The sequence below is a fragment of the Macadamia integrifolia genome, unplaced genomic scaffold, assembly GCF_013358625.1.
Source record: "Macadamia integrifolia cultivar HAES 741 unplaced genomic scaffold, SCU_Mint_v3 scaffold3196, whole genome shotgun sequence".
NCBI classification, from domain to species: Eukaryota; Viridiplantae; Streptophyta; class Magnoliopsida; order Proteales; family Proteaceae; genus Macadamia; species Macadamia integrifolia.
Genome location: NW_024869287.1, coordinates 5,979 through 27,167, shown reverse-complemented (window position 1 = coordinate 27,167; position 21,189 = coordinate 5,979). Strand labels below are relative to the sequence as shown.

The 21,189-nt window shown below is 37.1% G+C and overlaps 1 protein-coding gene across 1 annotated transcript; it reads right to left on the bottom strand.

Moving 5' to 3' along the window:
• Nucleotides 1-14,367: 14,367 nt before the first annotated feature.
• On the bottom strand, nt 14,368-16,950 carry LOC122067894 (wall-associated receptor kinase-like 1). Its single transcript, XM_042631734.1, has 3 exons — nt 16,350-16,950; nt 16,022-16,174; nt 14,368-15,651 (listed from the first exon to the last, which is right to left on the bottom strand). The coding sequence occupies exons 1-3, from the start codon at nt 16,861-16,863 to the stop codon at nt 14,540-14,542; spliced, it is 1,779 nt and encodes a 592-aa protein (XP_042487668.1). The 5' UTR covers nt 16,864-16,950; the 3' UTR covers nt 14,368-14,539.
• Nucleotides 16,951-21,189: the final 4,239 nt, after the last annotated feature.

Sequence of the window (21,189 nt, the reverse complement as noted above, 5' to 3'; positions counted from 1 at the left end):
AGATCCGTACCTTCCTCCATCTGTAGAGAGTACAATTGCTTCTTCACGAACAACTTGTTCGTTAAGGACTTCGTCATGTAGATGCTTTCAAGTTTCGCCCATAACTGCGGTGCATAATCGATACCCACAACATATTGTAGGGCATCATCAGAAAGATTTAATCGAATAGCACTTACCGCCTTTTCCTCCATCTCTTCCCAATCTTCGTCAGTAATTTTTTCAGGTTTCTTCGATTTCCCCAACAACGTTTTCGCCAAACCTTGCTGTATCAGAAGATCCTTCATCCTTTGACGCCAGAGGGTGAAATTGTTCTTCCCATTAAACCTCTCGATGTCATACTTGACATTCGATCCCTTCCCTGCCATCGTGATAGTAAACCCTAGAAAACGGAAACCTAGAGCTCTGATACCAATTTACAAAAACGTAACCCTAAAACGATGCAGAAGATAATGGAAAAAAACAAACAATGCACACGGATTTTACGAGGTTCGGCAAGGTTGCCTACGTCCCCGGTGAGATGAGATCCTGCTTCACTATCAATAGAGAATAGGGTTACAGCGCTTGTCCTCACACCTCTCAGTATTGCTTGCATTACAGAGAAAGAAACCCTCACTATAAATATATAGTGAGAAAAAACCCTAATCTGGATTAAACTACAATTGCCACCCTAATTCGGATTAAACTACAATTGCCCTCAAATAAAAAATTCGAGCGGGGGGCTACGCCCCTCTACACCCCCTGCATGCAGGGGGGCCTCCTGCCCCCCTTGCAACCCCCACGGCCTGCTAACCGGCTAGTGGGACCGCCGTCCTGGCTGTCTAGGTGCTGCACCAATACTCCCTGGATTAAACTGCGACGGAATACAAGACATCATACACCAACAAGAGGGATGCTTCAAGAGCTGCTACGTGCAAGATCGCTTGATGCTTCAAGAACATAAAGCTTCAATAAAATAGGGACACTGTATGTGCTATTAGCTCTCTCTCTCTCTCTCTCTCTCTCTCTCTCTCTCTCTCTCTCTTTCTCTCTCTCTCTCTGTGAACGGATGCAATTCTCTGGTTTTTTGAGGTTTAATGTCAGAAGAGGAAGAAGGGGCTTCATGACCGAACCAGTCCAGGCGATTAGAGTTGAAAACCAGAATCATGGTTCATCATGATCAGTTCTTACAATCGTTTGAATTAATAGCTGCTTAGACATGTTAACATTGATCATCATTTGCTTAGTTAAACTATAGTTTCAGGTCTGGTTCTAATCCAAACTTATCGGATTAGATCTTGATAGATCTTTTTTGAGGTTTAATGTCAGAAGTGAAGTGTGTTGAACTCAACAGAAATTCCTTCTTTCCTTCAATCAGGTCATTGGTTCTCTTGATAGATCTTTTTAGTCTGCTGCGTCGGTTTGTTCTTTGGAAATGAGCGATCCTAAGTATGCTTATCCACATCCCGCCCAAGGGTATTACCGAGGGCCACCTGTAATGGCTCCTCCTCCTCCCCAATATGCTGCGCCACCACCAAGGAGAGAACCTGCGTTCCTTGAAGGATGTCTTGCAGCTTTATGTTGCTGCTGTCTCATCGATGAGTGTTGCTGTGATCCTTCCATCATATTTGTTAGTTGATGATGATGACGGTTCTGATGCACTTACACAGATTATTATTCTGGTCTTCTTAATGTTTGCTTTTTTATGGTGGAGGTTAATTTTGTTGATCATGATCTCTTTTAATAGGATAATTAAGATCCTTTTTTGTGTATAAAAAAAAAGAAAAAGTAAATTATGTTTCTTTCTAAACTTTGTTTTCTACAAAAAGGATTGTTGTTTGGGATTTTTTATTTAATGGTTACTGTTGACCTTGCGCTAATAAACCAAGTTTTAACCATCAAAATCAAGAATCATAACTGCATTGTGCTTCTATCAATGCAGTTAAAATTTAAGTTTCCTAATTTATCAAGGATTCTTCCTTAAATCATAAATCGGACAATTCCATTATTCTGAAAATGAAGTATTCTCCCTAATAAAAATGTTATTAATATTATTTTTTGGATAAACATATACTATTATTTGCTATGATAGATGTAGAAATGATTCCAAATTGGAAAGCTAAATTTAGACGTTCATGGAAGCATGGGAGATTAGAAGTTAGTTGCAAACAGCCAGTTTTAGAACATTCTTAATACCAAGATAAATCTATATTTTTGCCCTCTGATTTTTACAGGGCAATCGTATTAAACACGTATTGTATCATTACTGTACGTGTTTTATTGTGCCAGATTATTGAAAAAGTATTATTTACGTATGGTCCATTTAGTTGTTGTACGTATCCGTTCCCGTATTATTGCCATCCCCGAACTTACTAACTATGGTTGTAACTTAGAATGTGGACTCTTTTTTTTCTAAAAAAAAATAAAAATAAGATGAAAAATAATTGAACTGACTAATCAAATGTAAAAGAAGACTAAAATTTATAAATAACAAGAAATGAAAAAAAAAAGGAAAGAACGTATCTGTGTCTAAGAATGAATTACACAATAAAATCGAAGTAAGAAAGAAACAACTATAATCTAAAATCATTTTAGGAAATAGTCATAAAAAAGAAAAGCTAAAGAAAAACCTAAAATTGTAAAATGCACTAATCCTCAAATATGATAAATAAGAAAATAAACTAGAAGTAAAAAAAAAAAAATCAAATTTGACCTAAAACCATTGATTGGTAGTCAAAGAGAGAGAGAGAGAGAGAGAGAGAGAGAGAGAGAGAGAGAGAGAGAGAGAGAGAGAGAGACCCAAAATTTGGTGGCAGAGATGAGAGCCCTTAGAGATGGCTTGGTATTGTGTAAGGATTTGGGCCTCTTTGACTTTTATATTAATTCCTACTCCTCCCTAATTGTACAATTTATCTCTCAAAGATCATGCACCTTGTGGAGCTGCTGGTGTTGGTTTCAGGAAGTAATCAACCTCTGCGATTCCTTGAGAGCTCATATCTCCTTTTCATTTCGGGAAAGTGATCGCGCAACGGATTGGTTACCCAACTTTGCATGTGAATGTACTATAAATTTGGCTTTCTATGGTGATAATGCTCTCTCATCTAATATTAGTTACATAATTCGAGAAGATAAAGCGGGATTACCAATCTTTAGAATGTATACTTTCCTCTTTTGCATGTTTTCTTTTGGGTTTTACCAGTGTCAGAGTGATTTGTATCTTATGGGTTGGGGTAAGGTGGGCTATGTCCCCCTTTTGTCTATTCATTATTTTGTTTCTCATATTTAATAAAATTTAGGGGCTTCCCCGGGTCCTAGATAATATTCAGGTTAAAAAAGAAAAAAGAAAAAAAAGAAAGAGACCCAAAATTCAGATTATAGAAGATGCAATAAAATTATCAAAATACTACATATGTGTGATCCAAAATGCTAGAAATTTCCATTTTTATGCAATGACATGAAACATTAAACTAACAATATCCTAGAACTTAGAAAGAAAATAAGAAATATCGTATGAAATTTGTGCAAAAAATTGTTGTTTTATGGTTGTCCTTGTTGGCAACCCGGCCACGTGGTGGTGATGACGTGGCCAGTTTGGGTGACATGGATGAAAATGATGACATGACAGTGTCCAGTGACACCGACGAGATAACAGAGCCACTTGGTATGCATGGAGTGGTTTAATACATCCTTAATAGGTGGTGTGGGTTTCTGGGTCAAAACTGGCAAAATTGGCCTATTTATTCTTGGGGGCATTTTCGGTAATGGAAATGAAATTTTTAGAAGATCGGTTCTTCATGAAAAAGATAGATTGTAATTTACCTAGTCCAGTGCATCTGATTTTGTCGCATTCCGATACCGTATGAAGAAGTTATAACATTTGTGACAGTCGAGGGCAATTTCGGCATTGAAGATGAATTTTTTAAAGGAAGTGTTCTCATGTAACAATACGACAAAAATCCAATCTTTCCAATGGTTCTAATTCCATTGCACTCTGATTCTGTATGAGAAAGATGCATCATTGGAAAGGTCTAGGGGCATTTTGGTCTTTTTACATGGCTGAGTCAGATGATTGAGTCTTCTGGAAAGTCGTAGAGCGTCCAGTTACGGTTTCAACGCACTTTGTTTCATCTCGATCGTATGAAAGAGTTATAAGTGTTTCCGTGAAGCCGGTTCGAAAATCCGAACTAGAAAATCAACAGATGCTCTCGGTGTTGGGTGGATTTTTTGGATTTTAATTTTGAAATTTCATGGGCTTTTATGTAATTTCAAGGTTTTAAAGGTCTGAGTTGATAAGGGGTTTTTGGCATTAAAGTTTATAGAAGCAGGGGCTTATGTGTATATAAGAGAAACAGAGGGATCCTTAATACACGGTTCAGATTGAGCCACGTCGGTCAGATTCACATCTGACGGTTCTTGCAAGAGTTTGGGTTGAAGATGCTTATCCGAGGCTTCTCATTGGTGGAGTGTATTAGATATGATGGTGTGGCGACTCACCATATTGAGTCTTGATTGCATGTAGCGCATGTGCATAGAATCTATAAAGAGACTCTCCATATCTTGATCTGACCCAATCATATCAGATCGGTTCCGATCTAACGGTCAATATTGATGGAGTTTTATTAAAGTTAACCGACAGCATACCGTGAAATGCGCTACACCACCAATCGGTGATCGACAACGCTTCTGACGATGTCAGCGCATACGTCATGATGACATCATTGAGATTCAAAACCTACGGTTTAGATCTATTGTCCTTTGGTTTAATTGGATGGCTCAGATTAATAGAAACATTTTGATGAGATCTACGGCCAGATCTGCTCCTCGGTTGCGCACGCTGCTAGTGTAGCCTACGCCACCCCCACGAAGATTCCTTTTTGCCTATCTTATTGCTCCAACTTCAAATGGTCATATCTCTCTCATTTTAACTCCGATTTGGGTGATTCAAGTTGGAAATTCTTCATCTCTCCGAGCTCTACACATCAGAGGGAAGAAATCAGGCAGAGGGGTTGCTGAGGTGGTTGGAAAAATGAGTTGAAACTTGTGGAAGGCTAAGGGTTTGAATGAAAGACTTCCATCCTCTTGCACTTCATCCATAGCCCCCATTAGAGGCTTAGGAAGCTGCTGGAAATCAAGGTAGCAAGCTCTATTGGTTGTTGCCAAGAAAAAAAAAAGAAAATAGAAGAGAAGAGAAGAAGAGGGAAATAGAGAAGTTTTTCCCTCTCTTTGTGTATGTGTGAATGTGAATGTGAATGTCATTGTTGCTCCATGAATGTAAAGACAAGGAGAAAAGAAAGAAGAAGAACCTAGAACTTGGTTCTTGTTAGTTGCTTCAAGAAACCCAAGTGCCAACCGGGGTTGAAGCATTGGCGGCACCAAGACAACGTGGTTGTGGTCCGCATCAAGTGGAGATCGACATTATTGCATATCCGACGGTTACTCCTTGCCAAGGTAACTTCACTTTTGCCAAATTTCCATTATTATAAATCATTGTAGGCAAAATGTTTGATAAAATGCCTAAGTGATAGTTGTAGTCTATTTGGGGAAAATTTGCATGTATGAGTGCTTCACTATAGGGCATTGTTATAAGCCCAACTTTATTTTATTGGTGTTCAGTGGGTGCTGAACACAGGGGCTATGTGTTCCTTGGTAGGTACAACTACCTAAACCTATTTGCCGTGGGTGCGGCCTCTCAGATCATTCTGAGAAAACTAGGGTGAAGACCTAGCCATTGTATGTCATTGGTGGAAACTGGAAATGTGTACCCTTGGCTGTGGGTGCAGTCATAATTAGTATTGAGCAAATGCTGAGCCTGACAGTGGGCATTACTCTGTGCATGTAGGCAACTGACCGAAACACGTATTTCTTGTGTTGTGGATGTATATGCTCGTATTTGTATTGTGGATTGGAGTGCTTGACTGCAGAATGTGTGTGTACATCTGGTAGACTGATCACTTGGTAGTGCAGTGTGGATGTGCATACGACTGTGTACGTATGTGACAGTGATTACCGTGTGAGGTTTATGAGACAGCTCTAGGCAGCAATACAAGTTATGTGAGTAAGTTTCATGCAACAGTAAGAATGGTCAGTAGTATACATAGCAGCTTTGGGCAGCATCAATAGACTGTGCTATTGAAGTGCAAATAGTGATTGCCACATCAGGGGTACAGTTGGAAAGTGAAAAAAATATTTGGCACACTGATTCACCCCCCTCTCAGTGTCAATCGGGACCCAACAAAAATGCCATTTGAAATTACAAAAAAGTAAACCTATTTCTAAGAGATGAAGTGAAAATTCTTTTAAAATAAAATAAACATAAAAATTCGTTCATAAATGCATGCTAAATTGTGGAAGTACCCATTGTCATACAAAATAAGCTAAACAAGCTAAATTATGTAATGCCATGGAAATAATTATCAAATTTTTAACATAAAAGACTTGAAGAAGATTAAAAATAAACAAGATTCAATTAAAAAAAAAAAGTATAGAAGCAAGCAGGTAAAGAATAACCAATGTCACTCAAATATTTCACCATGACATTTAGGAGTGAGTAATTCAATAATAAGACAAAGAGGAAAAAAATGTCAAAATCATGCAAACATATTACAACTACCATACTTTACCGATAATCCACCCCTTAGATTGGTTGCTTCTAAGGGTGGACTATCGGTGAAGTATGGTTCTTTTGCAGGGTTTACTTCAGCTTATTCCACAACCTTCTAACAGCTCTTGGCCGCTTCACTCAGTTTCTATCTTTTGGGAAATATTCTCTAAATTTAGTGCTATTCCCTATGTGCATAAAAGTAAAGACTTCAACCTACTATCTTATGCTTATTGGAATTGGCTGATAGTGTTAGGATAGGAACTTTACGTTCTTTTTATTCTGAATATCTTGATGTATAATCTGTCTTGTTTAATATATATTTTTTTCTTCTCATTAAAAAATAAAAAAAAATAATAAAAAGAACCAAACTATAGAGAGAGAGAGAGAGAGAGAGAGAGAGAGAGAGAGAGAGAGAGAGAGAGAGAGAGAGAGAGAAAAGACAATTCCACAGGGATAAATTCTGGGAGAAAACCTAATTTAGGGCCAATTGTCTTGCAATGGCTACTCATTATGTTGTCCCAACAACAGCTTTTTCCACTTTTGATTGAAAGGAAATGCATTAATTTACATGAAGGCAATAGGGAATGATGGATGGTATATTCCTATTGTCACCAATGGATGAAGGCTATTGATGAACATGCAATATATGGAGAGATGAAAGCACCTTCTTGAGCTGGGACAATCTAATCCCAATTACCATGGCCAACCAGATTGGCAGGTGGGCCTGGCTGTGGAAGCTGCTTTTGGAGTGGAAGATACCAACCCAAAGTTGAGTCTGGCTTGCTTCAGGCCAGCCCATTCCAATCCCAAAATGGTGTTCATGAGTGTTTTTTTTTTTTTTTAAAAGCAAAAAATATATTAAACAAAACAGATTATACATCAAGAGATTTAGAATAAGAAGATCGTAAAGTTCCCATCCTAACACTATTAGCCAAGTCCAATAAGCATAACGTAGTATGGTTAAAGTCTTCAAAGAGATCATCAATCATGCAAGCAATCAACAAAAAGTGAAATTTCCAATTCCTCGTTCCAAGAAGGTAAGAGGAGTCAAACTCAGAACCAGATTTATTAAGAAGAAGGTCCCTTGCCAACTTGATAAGCCTTTTGTTTCGCTTTACCTTCAGATATCTAACTAAGAATCTTGATACCATTAGAAGCCTTTGCATTAGCACATAACAAAGAATGAACACCCAACAGTCTAGACCTCTGGAACTCATGGATAATGAGGTTCATGCTTTGTCCCTTAATACCTCCATGAAGATAAGCTTCCATTGACGGTCCACAAAATTTTGTCACGTGGCAGAAAAAAATGTAGTGATTCTGACTATTAGATACATAGTGGATGGTCTGGACAGTGCGCTTGTCAAGTTTCAGATTCAAATACGACTAAATATTCCCATGTACATTGGCATGCATACCCATATATATTTATGCATTACTACGATACATACTTCAATCAATACAGTGGAAACTCCCGCAATCCTGGATTTCATAGATTTATTTATTACTTGGCAAACTCTACTAGTGATTTTGCACTTTACATAGGAGCCGAGGACCTATGGGCAAGGTACTATTTTTTTTTTTTTTTTGGGTCAATGTTCTGTTTTGGAGAAGTTTGTGCAGAGTATGAGAAGGAAGTTCCTCAACTGTTGGATGTATACAAAGGGAAGATTGGTCTGACAGGGCTAGGAAATGGATCTAAGGAAGTCAGTGGGAGGAAACTATTATGAATCAGTGAAATTTTTATTCAAATTGAAAATGAATCTTAATGTTGCCATATTTTTATATTTTTCTCTAGTACAGTTCATTCTCACTGGACCTGATTTATTTTAGGTATGAAAATAGAGCTACCTTGCTGCATCTGAAGCTAAACTTGATTTGTCTGTATTTGAATTAACCATCTGCTGTTGTCCACTGAACTTGGTAACACAATATTTTGATGTTTTATGTGCATCCTTCAGGTGATTGATTTAATAATGTTCTCCATCAGTTGATAGTTTAGATCTGATGCAGTTAAAATGCTGGGAGCTCAACAGGAAATCAGACTTGTGGCTGAATTTTGAATTACTCTGTTCTTAATGTGAAAATAAGTTGTTTGCCATGGGTTACTAGGGTACTAAAAACCCAGAAGATTGGTTTTTTACTAGTTTGATTAACATTTATATACAAATATGCTTATCCTGTTATGGAATTGAAGCAAATTATATCCTGGAAAAAAAATAAAGAAGGACCTAAACTAGCTGGATGATTATATCTTTGAAAACCCATTCATTGCCTTCTTTGTTTCTAATGAATTTTAAAATATCTCCACTGTTTAAAACTATTGTTTTGGTGTGTTGTTTTCTAGGGAAACTGTATATTTCTATATTTGAAGGGTTCTCTTATTATTGTTATATTCCCTAGTTGGGTATCTTAATATTAGTGTGATTGGTTACCTTTATTTATAAAATTTATCCATTGTTTCCAGGCCATAAGTCCATATAATGGTGGTTCTTTTGCCACCTTTGAAGCAAGTTCTCAATATGGCTTTCCAGAAGTAAACCTTACAGCAATTCCACTTTTGAATTGTTGTTGTTAAGAATTCTTGTATTCTATAGTTTGGGTTGTGAACTTGTGAACCGACTCTAAAGGGAGTGATTTCAAAAATTGGATATCTATGTTTTCCCTTTAAATTGATAGCTATAGGATCATTAGGGTTAAGAAGGAATTCTAAAAACTAATAGAGGAAACAGAGCTTGTAACCCTATTCTCCATTGCTAATAAAAACTCTCTCATCTCACCATGGACATAGGCACCTTGTCAAACCAGGTAGATCCTTATATTGTGGTTATTTGATCGTTCTTTTTTTGTTTCTACCCTATTCTCCATTGTTAGTAAAGACTCTCTCATCTCACCATGGACATAGGCACCTTGTCAAACCATGTAGATCCTTATATTGTGGTTATTTGATTTTTCTTTTTCAGTTTCTACAGATATTGTCCTAGTTTGGTCAAGGTTGGATATCCAGATGATCTTCAAGATGCCTCTTGTGCCCATGAGGAATTATACTGGAGATGTATGGTTTGGTTATTCTCTTTTATTGTTGCCCATGAGGAATTTGGTTTTGCATTCAACAACACTATATGCTGAGAGATCTGGGGACTCTGCTTTTGCTGCTTTAGGTAGGAAGCTTTTGGGGCAAAATTTCCATTGCCTCTTCCTTCATAAATCATAATGGAATGGCTATTGAAACTTGAAAGAGCAATTCATATTATGAAAATAAGAATAATAAGTATTCTATTGTCTATATTTGATGTCTATACAATAACTGTAGTTGGCCCAAGCTACAAAGAATGGTATATCCTGTTCCTTAAAAAAAAAATCAAATAAAAGAACCCTAACCCTAGAAATTAGAGTTTAGTGAGAGATAAGAGTCTCAAAACAGTGCAATCCATCCAACTCAGGAGCGAACCTCGGCAGCCACTGTAGCTTCTTTGATGAATTCTTCTTCTTCTTCTTCATCATCTCTTCCTCCTCTGTTCTCAAAACCGTATTTTGAGCTGCTACTACCTTGGAATCCTCTTTATGTTGAAGAGGTGAAGAACCCACTGGAACACCAAAGTAGTCAGCGCAGACGGCGTAGAATGAACTCAAAATCGACATCTTGAATGAAAGTTGAAACTAGAAAGTGGGTTGATGATCTTAGATTTCTGGGTTTTGGATTTGAGATTGTTTTGAGCAGTTAATGGAATTTTATAGAGACGTGAATTGAGGAGGGGGGCGGTTAGAAGTTTTTGTCCTACTATGAACATGAATCCTACTGGAATTATAGCGGTGGGCGGAACCGGGGAAGGACTGAACGACTCAGTCAACTCGTTTTCAATATGCGGATTGTTTGACTTTGACCAAGAAAGAGGGCTTTTGTTTGACAGTTCCAACTCTATGTCGTTTCTATTGACTATAATAAAAGGAATATTACACCTAATTCTTCTAAAAAAAAAAAAAAAAAAAATCAAGCAGGCGTGTAAATTTGGCCTTGTGAACTGGAGTCTTCTTTTTGAGTCTGAATTGGGTTTGGGTTGAGCTTTTCAACCTAGAAAGTGAACCAAAGCTGGGATTTTCAAGTTCAAGGCCAGATTGAGTTGCGCATGGATTGATCTTGATCTTGATCTTGAATTTATACATATATATATATATATATATTAATTATGTTTAAAGACTTAAGCCTTTTGGATTATTTTTAAAAATGATTAACGTGGATGATGTCTCATTATTTTTAATTATTATTATTTATTAGGAAAAAATGTTGGCATGCAACCATGGTGCGTACACCCTCTCACTTAGCAAGTCTCAAAATATTCTTGAGGAATCAAATCAATTCCTATCAATATATCTAGATTGAAATCAATTGGAATGTATACCAAGGATTCTTTCGAATCAGCCGTAGACATGAAAACACATGATTTCTTTTGATTCATTCCTAGAGTTGAATACTTTATTCAAGAGTTTTTTTTTTTTCTACCCAATGAAATAGACAAATCCCTTGTGGTACACCAAATCCTACTCAATTATTGATTAAGTGAATAAATCCACCATTTCTTAGAATATCTCTTTCGATTCCAAATCTTTGTGTAATGCATATCCCCCCTGCCCCCTTCTGATCATGGAACTAATAAAATAAATAAATAAATGGATTTTTGTTGAGGGATGAAATATTTTTCGAATTGTCCACATCTAATTCATCTTTTGGAATCATATCACATTCTAAATCTAATAAAGTAGGATAAATTGAGACAGTATTCGACATAAATCAGATATATAGAATTGATTCAAAATCTTGGTGTAATGTATATGCCCCACCCCCTCTTCCTGTCATGGAATATATAAAATAAATTCTATCAAAAAAAGAATGTATAAAATAAATAAAAATACTTTTTTGTTGAGGGACGAAATATTTTTGAAATTGTCCATATCTAGTTTTTCAATTTTAATCAGAAAACGAAAAATTATATATAACTAAGAGAAATAATTACATCACACCATAGCCGATTGCGGAGTAAGTGAGTAACCTTTTCAAAGATGAGAATCCTTTGCTATGGAAGCAAAGTGAAGTACCACGGCATTTGAGTTTTTAAAGAAAACACCCCACTATCATTAATGATTTATATACATTCAAAAAGAATGTAACGCTGATCCGCCCTCAGGGCTGGGCTGGGGCTGGGGCTGGGGCTGGGGCTGGCGCTGGCTCTGGCTCTGGCTCTGGCTCCGATTGGTCCATCATGGTGAGTGGGGGAAGGGAGATGTAAGGGCTAGGATAAGCCGAGAAAAAGAAGACAGGGTCGGGTGGGGCTGAGATGGCCAGATGGGCCGGTCTTAGCATGAGACCCCAACCTTAGCTTGGGCTGGCCTTGACTCGAGGCAAAAAATTATTTTAGTCTTGGCTTACCCTCAATGCCAAGATATCTCAACTTAAGACCTATTCGAGCTCGGATCAACAAGAACATATTTGCAATTAGAAACAAAACAAGGGGCAAACAAATGAATGTTACAAATCCTCTCTTCACCACTTCGTTGATGACTACTAAGAAATGAGAGTTTGGATCACGATCACCTACTACTGGGGTGTCAATCGGTCGATGCGGGTCAGGCCGGTTTCAATTGGGCTTAATTGGGCTTGACCACCTAGAAGTCTTGCATCATAAACGCCCATTTAAGCAAACGGCTCTAGCTTTGGGGAGGCATGGTACGATTTATAATCGGGCCGGTCGGTGTCGAGCTTTAATCGGGCTTCCTTAAATAGGTCTTAACTTAGCTGCGAACCTATTTAAGTTTGAACAGACTCTAAATGCATGTCTACCCTAAAATTCTTTTCTTAAGTTGGTTGAATGCCTAGAAATATTTTAGGCAAATCTTTAATAAAAAAGAGAAATGATATGAGATTATGATTGTTCTTACAAAGAAAAAGAAGAGATTATGACATTTATAACTTACAAAATAAATCTTAATTAAATTAAATCCTATTACAAAGCAATGGGTAAGAAAGCTTAATTTGTTTCTTATTAGTAGTGGTAAAATAGAAATTTTATGCAGTATTAAAGAGGATCGGGCTACAACGAGTCAGTTCAAGTCGAGCATATAAATGTGTTGGTTCGATTGGACGCTTGACGAACTAGCTATTTACACTGTGAATGCCTGTTAACCCAACACATTTATTAAACAAGTCGATCCAGATTAAACCATAAATGTGTCGAACTCAAACAGGCCTGCCGATGCAAGCTCATAATTGACACCCCACCTATTACACACTTGAGTAGGTTGAAGCGTTCCTTTATTTTCCAACTTGTCCCTCATACATGAATGGTATGAAAACTCTTGAAGGTTCTCATCCACTACTAAGGATCCTTCTACCAAAAGCACCCTTAATTCCAGCCCTGACACACGGTGACAGATATGTTAGTGCCATCCCAGTTCACATAATCACATTTAACAGATAAGCATTAGAGGCGGCGTGATTAAATAATATTAAAATTAACCGAACAAGTTGCGCAATGATACATTGTACCCAAAACAAAATCAATTTGACAAATAGATACAAATTTTTGTGTGGTTGTAAGAAAGAGAGAGAGAGAGAGAGAGAGAGAGAGAGAGAGAGAGAAGAAAAGGTCAAAGACATGTTGACTGACTCCTTCGACCTTCCCCCTAGCTGGAGCGATACTTCCAGTTGGATTCATGTACTCATAATAATAGGACAGAACCACCTCCTTCCCCATCTCTCAATTCTCATCCTCCCTTTATAAATTCCATAAACTGCTACTCCTCTACTTACCAAATCTCAAATCCAAAACCCACAAGTTTCTCTCTCTCTCTTCAATTGCCCTTTGAGAAACAGAATTTGAAGATTTTCTTTGCTTCTCTACCACTTTTTCTCTGTTTCAAACTTTGAATCATGATGTCGATTTTCAGCTCCTTCGATGCTGTTTGTGCAGAATATTTTAGTGTTCCACTGGGTTCTTCTCTGTTTCAACTTAAAGGGGATGATGCTAAAGTGGGATCAGCTCAAAATATGATTTTGAGAACAGGGGAGGAGATGATGAAGAAGAGCTCTTCTTCAAAGCCGTTAGTGCCCATTGGAAGCTCAGAGAAGAAGCAACAGTGGCTGCCGAGGTTTGCTCCAGAGTTGGATGGATTGAACTGTTTTGAGACTGTTATCTCTCACTAAAGTTCTGAATTTCTTGGGTTAGGGTTCTTTAATTGGATTTGTATTACATATAGATGATACCAATACCATTCTTTGGAGTATACACATTAATGGAAATTTATTTTACATATATGAATTTCTCCTTTTCTAATTTCCGTTAAAGTGAAAGATGGCAATGGAAAATTTTCCCCAAAAGCTCTAAATTTCAACCCCATAGCACTGACAAGCAGAGTTTGCCGCATGAAAAATTTCCCTTTTTCAACAACAAAAAACCCAATAGGGTATTGTAGACTTTCAAGTGTAATCGAATTAGAGAGAGAATTAATCAATCTTACCAAAAGAATGTTGAGAGGTTATTTCAATCGCTTGATCACCAATTCGAAATATTCGTATGGCTTGAAATCAACGTGAAATCCATAATGTCACCAACATGAGAAGGCAAATTAGTATATAAAATAAAGATGAATTTTTATGATTTTACTTCTTCATACTCTCTAATACCACATATAAGCTTATGAAAATAACTAATAAATAATGATGACCAAATAAACAAGTACCAATATAATTTTAGCGTCGTCACCAACAAGTTTATAGTAACAGAACTAGAAGTCCATCATCTGAAACCTCCATAAGAGGAAGAACAACAAAATACATCAAACTATGGTTATAAAACTTGAATACAAGAACATGAATTATTTCCCTTTGAACAAAAACTACTAAACAAAGTGTGCATTTCAAATAGATTAGCTTATGACAGTTTCACCATTCTCAGAAAAAGGTCATAACTATGTTGGCCTTGGCCTTATAATTAGTCGACTGGCAACGTTTTGAAACACACGGATCTTCTTGAACCCTCTCTGTTTTCTTGGAATCTTCTCTTTGGACATCAGATGCAGAAGTTCAGCTGCCACTACTTTCATATTGGGTCTATCTTTCCCAGTCAATCCTAAGCATCTTTCAGCAATCATGGCAACCATATGGAACTCATCAACATTTCTTTCGTCCACTAATCTAGGATCTAAAATCTGCATCAAGTGATTACCTTTCATTGATTTCACAAAATGATTGGCTAGACCTTCAACTTCTTCTGTTCTAGCGGTGAAGATTGCTTTTTCACTTGTCATGAGCTCTGCAAGAACTACTCCAAAGCTATAGACATCGCTCTTCTCCGTGAGTTGACCTGATTGGTAATACTCTGGATCTAAGTAACCCAAGCTTCCTCGGACCAGTGTAGTTACATGAGTTTCGGCAGATGGGAGTAGCCTTGAAACCCCAAAATCAGACACTTTGGCATGAAAATTCCCATCCAACAGTATGTTGGTTGATTTTATGTCTCTATGAATGATTGGCCTATTTGGAAAAGAATGCATATAGGCGAGTGCTTCTGCAACTTCAACAGCAATCTTCAAGCGGTGTTCCCAACTCAAGAATGAAGCAGATGTAACATCATGGAGATGTTGGGAGAGGGTTCCATTGGGGACAAAGTCATAAACCAATAGAGGAACCTGTGTTTCTAAGCAACAACCCAGCAGCTCCACCATGTTTTTATGATTGATTCGAGACAAAATGACAATTTCGTCTATGAATTCATCAATTCTAGTTTCATCGAAATTGATGGCCTTCTTAATAGCTACCACGGTACCATCTGGTAGCATTCCCTTGTAAACAATGCTTGAACCTCCTCTGCCAATGATTCTACTACCATTGAATTTGTCAGTTGCTCTTTCCATCTCTTCCATGGCAAAGATTTTGATATGTACAGCATGAGCAATCTGTTTCTTCAGTAGCAAATGCCCATTTAGCTTAAAGAATGTTTCTCTCCGTTTTGTTTTCTTCTTTCTCATTTGTGCTTGATAAAACCAGATAGCAAGGACAATTAAGCCTAAGATAGAAGTTCCTGCATGATTCATATAACTAATTTAGTTGTCAGAAATGTAGAAACGAATGGAAATCGCAAAGCAACACAACAATTTACATAGTTTGGCAAGATTGCCTACATCCATAGTGAGATGAGATCTCTTACGCAAAAAGGAAAAACAAGAGATGAGATCTGCTTTACTATCAATGAAAAATAAGTTTACCTTAATATAGGTATAATTCACTGAAGTACCCATATAACCCTAAAACGCAAGCAACGGAATACAAGACATATTTTCCTCAACAACAAAACCATATTGGTGGCAAAAAGAGAGAACAGTTAATTTTCTTTCTTTTCATTTCCTTCATCTCCTTATAATTAAGTAGGGAGAGTTTGAGGGGTACTTTACCTAGAAGTACAACATAAACAACAATCGAGCTGTTGTCTAATAAACTAGATGAAAAGTCACTTCCCAGGTCACCTGATGAACCAGAAAATTTCTGATGAACTGAAGGTTCTGGGGCATAATCTTGTGCAATATAAAAAACTGGCGCTGCGAATCCTGTGAACAAGAGGAAAAATAAAATCAAAATAAAAAAACTATGATTCCAATACTTGATTTCATACTTTCATTGAAGAAGTCAATTCAGATAAACAAAATGAACTGCAAAAAGGGATAATACATGCAACAAGTAAAGCCATGGATTCCAAATTACAAGAAATGCAAAACCAGATACCAGAGAATGAAAAATCAACGAAAAAGCGGGTGGAATTTCTTCTTCTTCCCCTCTCTCTACGCGTCACATGCTCTGCAAAAGAGTAATTGACATTAAATGGGTCTAACAGGGGATCCTCTGTCATGAAGCCGTCTGCTGCATAAAGTTCGAAGGAGAGCATATTCTGAACATCAGTCCAGTTGTAAATTGGGAAAACTTCTTTGTTTTTTTGGTAGAATGGTGGGAAAACTTTGAAGGAGTCATTTTCTGAGAAGGGTATGGAAGAAGATGGAAGGTAGCGCTTGCAGGTATTAGCAAACTGATTGGTAATTTCTGGGCATTTCTCAGGCCAAAAAACCACCATTTCAGTTGCAGTCGCAGCAGAAGTGTTCCTGCATGGAAAACATAATAAAATCAATACGTTAAGAATTAACATATGCTTGGAAACCATTTTCTTTCTCCTCTGAGTTGCTCCTTGAAATTTCTTATGTACTAAGAATGTTACTGAGCAGTCTTCAATTCTCTGATAAGACATGCAACAAGTAGAAATTAAATCACATAGCACTCATTGAAACCAAGAGATTCCGTTATTGCTCCGATGAAACCCCATTCAACTCTATCGTACGTAGGCCTTTGACATGTCTATTAACATTACATAATTTTTTTTTTATAATATAAGAAATGAAATTTTCTATGAATCATTATAATAATGTCAGTAATCTACCGACTTTTGACAAAAGCATGCACCTTGCATAGGATAAATGAATGAATCTACCCAAATAATTTTATATGCCACAATTCATAGATTTATTGGCCTAAAATATGAACTACTCTAGATATGCATTTGTTTGTATGTAAGATTTTTATTTGACTTAGGAGCAAGGTTCTAAAACTCGGAACGATCATGGAATCAGTCAAAGTTGATATTGTTCTGATATTGATCCGAATCGACCTAAATGAGATCATATCCAACATATTTATCTTTTTTTTAATAAGTTTTTATTACAATTCTACCCTTGGATCATACACATGGATTGGGATTGGAAAATTCAGAATCAAGGACTGATCAAGGCCAATATCATACTGATCCAACAAATGCTGATCGTTCTGTTTCGTTTACTAAAACCATGCTACCAGGAGGAAGAGTGGAATTATTGGAAAAAATCTTTAAGGTCTTGCAAACTCAGTACAGGGGTCTTAGATTTAGATTAGTACTCTTTTGTTCGACATGATTTTCTCATGGTAGTTTGTTTAGTAGAGGTCTCAACCACTTTGCCTTGCCTGGATAAATCCATCCTTGCATGCCGATCGGCCTGGCTGGTAGATACCTCCAAGCAATATTAATTAATTAATTACTTTGACTAAATAATTTATACTAAAAATAGGGAAAAATTCCCCACCTACTACTCATGCGCATAGACAAAGGGGTGGCTAAAAGGTCACTCTGCCTTCTGATTGAATGCTTGTGTGTTTCCTTTGGTTGGTTTCCACGTGGGTACAGTGGTGACCAGTAATGATTTCAATCCAAATTTAAATAAAAAATAGGAGAAAGAATGCTACTCATTCGCATTCCCTAGGTCAAGATACAACATCTGATTTTAAGGCGATCTTTCTGAAAAATTGCCTCATCCTGAAATAAAGGACTGTGTCTAGGCATGAGAAAATGATTGATAATGTTCTTTTTCCATTAAAAATAAAAAAGAAATGCAACAAAAGGGGAAGAAAATTGCGTAGAAACTGTTTTTCTAAGAACCCCTGAAGCCCAGGGGCTGTATCCAGACGTGAGGATATGGACAAGAAGCTTTCCTCTTCCCATTCAAATTACTCATTAAATCCAACGGATGCGGAAGGAAATTGCATAGAAGCTATTTGTTCTCCTATAATTTTGCTTTAATATTTTTTTATATAGTTGAATCTTTCTGATCCCTGCATTTAAAGTCTTATCGCTATGTTGTTTTAGGTACTAGAAGTTAAAAAATTTCATCATGACTTTTATTGTTGCGTATGTTAAATTTATTATTATTATTTTTTTTTATGAATAATATTTGGTGTAGAAAGGAACCTTAAAATGATGTAAAAAATAAATAAAAAAAAAAGAATAAACAATGCACACAAGTTTACAAGGTTCTATTTCACTATCAATGACGAATAGGTTACAGCGCTCGTCCTCACACCTCTTAGTATTACTTGCATTACAGAGAAAAAAAACGTCGTTACAAATATATAGCGAAAAAACCCTAATTCTGAAAGAACAAAAATACCCTCAAATAAAGAAATTCAAACTGGGATATGCCCCCTACACCCTCGCTATGCAAGGGCCAATGACTCCTGCCCCCTTGCAACCCTCACGGTTCGCTTATCGGCAGGTGGGATCATCGTCCTACCTATCGAGGTGCTTACATCAGTACCCCTGGATTAAATTGCGATGAAATACAAGACATCATACACCAACAATTTACCCCATTCATAATTAATTTTAACTAGTTTTATTGTTATTTTAAAGAAAATTCAACACAACCCATTTGGTCTAATCAATCATCTAGTCCACAGGTATCTTAACAAGTGATGACCATTACAATTATATGTGGTTTTCAAAACCAGCTTAACCTGCTAATAGATTAATTGATGATATGAGTAATGCCTCATTCATTGGATCGTGTCGGTCACTTTTTCCCATATATTTTTTTAAAAGGTACATTTTTCACTCTTTTACCCTTGAAATGATACGAATAATTGGTTCGGATCAATCAAGTATTGGGTATCTATCCTAACCAAAACCGATACAATATCGATACTTGAAACCATACTAGAAACTCCTTGGACTAGGGGTGTCAATGGGTCGGTCCGGCTCAGTTTCGGTCTGGGTTGAGTTGGTTTTGGTGTGGGAAAGCTGAAATTGAAACCGAACCAATAAGGAAATTTCGGTTTCAGTTTGGTTTCGGTTTCTGTGCAGTTTGGTTTTGGTTTGTCTTCGGTTTCTTAAATCGATTTGTAACCGGGTTGGTTTTGGTTTTTGGTCCAGTTTGATTCGACTTTCCATACAAATGTACGCAAAACTATGCAAATTTTGATTTTTTTAATGAATTTTGGAGTGTTTCGGTTTCTTACCGATTTGGTTTTAGTTTCGATCCGGGTTTTGAGCCGGTTTCTGTTTGGTTTCAGGTTCATTCGGTTTCCGATGCGGTTTGGTTTGGTTTTGGGGTTGCAATACTCCAAACCGAACAAAACCAACAAGGCTTTGATTCGGTTCGATCCATGTTGTTATCGGTTTGATCCGACCGATTTTACCGGTTCGATTTAGGAATTGACACCCCTATCTTGGACAGACCTCCAACTAAGCGCCTTAGAGAGTGTGAATTCCTTTTTACTCCGTATCAAAATTTATATCTCTTGTCATTTTCTTGGGTACACAACCCAAGACCTAAGCGTGCAGCTCAAGGTGTTCCTAGCCTTTTGATCTGCGTTACATAGTGTAGCATGCTATAGAGGATCTGCATCCCAATCAATATCCCATCTAACTGCCCCCACAATATGTCCGACACTTGATAAAACCAATCTGGTGTCAGTGGTTGGCAGTCTAACACCAATGATGCCTCACAAAGTGTCATATGTTGTCTTTTCTGTGCTGGTAATGATAATTTTCTTGGTGTTTTATTTTGCGAGACACATTCTTTGGGGACGAACACTAGCTTAGTATACTTGCGACAACTTCAGCTTGAATAGCCAATGTTCAGGGGAGGAGGTTGTGACATCGAACCTTGTAGTATGCAAGTACGTGTGTGTGTATAAGAGTAAGTCATTGATCCTATTAACACCGAATAGGTTGGCCTTATGGAAATTTCAGTCTGACACGTGGGCTGGCCAAGAGGTTTAAGAGGGTTCACTCATTGTTAGTTAAAATGGGAACGGCAAAAAAAAGAAACGTACGATGCGGGTTTTAAACAGATAAAAATGATGAACGGTACGGTAAAAAAAAGGTCAAAAAAATAGGGAACGACAAACGGACAAAAACGAACGGTACAAGTATTAAACGTGTAGTTTTCAAAAAAACGAAACCAAAAAAACGGTAGTATACTCATGCAATTTGAGAGATTATTACTTATAAACATGCATCTAATATTCCAAAAGCTCTAGGAGTCCCAAGATAAAATAGCCCAATAGACTACAAGAAAATGAGATGTTGCTAGCTTTAGTTTCTCCTTACTCAATGGGCTATAAGAAGATGAGATTTTTTTCCTATAGATAGTATGAAAGTTAAAAAAAAAAAACCAAATACCATATTGTCTTCACTCTACACTTTTACCAATAGTTTTTTTTTTTAATTAATTAATTATTATAATAAAATTCCTATTTTACCCTTAAAAAACAGATACGAGTTTAAAACGGATTCTTTTATCGTTTTTATTTTTTTTTTAGATTGTATAATAGCATATGAAAAAACACGTTTTAAACAGCAAAAAAAAAGGAACAATGGGTTCACTACCCATAAGGACACGATTCTAGCATGTGAAGGTGGTTAGAGGCATGTGTGGAAGAAGAGCTATGGTCGTGGAACAGGTGTCGTGGGGAAAATGAGTTGATGGCGTGCACGCCGTACATATAGAGAAAGTTGAACCCATAAACCATATAAAGCAGAAGAAGTCGGCCAAAGTGGGGACAATGAACAAATTTTACAAAACAGAGTAGTTAGCCCAAACTACAATGGCGGTCAAAAGTGTTCGTGTCCTAATACGAACATGAATCTCACTGGAATTATCGCTTCAGGTGGGCGGAACCGCGGAAAGACTGAAGGACTCAGTCAACTGGTTTTCAATCTGCGGATTGTTTGACTTTGACCAGGAAAGAGGGCTTTTGTTTGACA

What these genes read in the sequence shown, in the direction of transcription:
- LOC122067894 (XM_042631734.1), bottom strand. Translation starts at nt 16,863, where the DNA reads ATGTCTTATCAGAGAATTGAAGACTGCTCAGTAACATTCTTAGTACAT. An exon ending in CGTTGATTTTTCATTCTCTG is followed by an intron (nt 16,175 to 16,349) that starts GTATCTGGTTTT and finishes TCTTGTTCACAG; the next exon opens with GATTCGCAGCGCCAGTTTTT. An exon ending in TGTTTATGTTGTACTTCTAG is followed by an intron (nt 15,652 to 16,021) that starts GTAAAGTACCCC and finishes TGAATCATGCAG; the next exon opens with GAACTTCTATCTTAGGCTTA.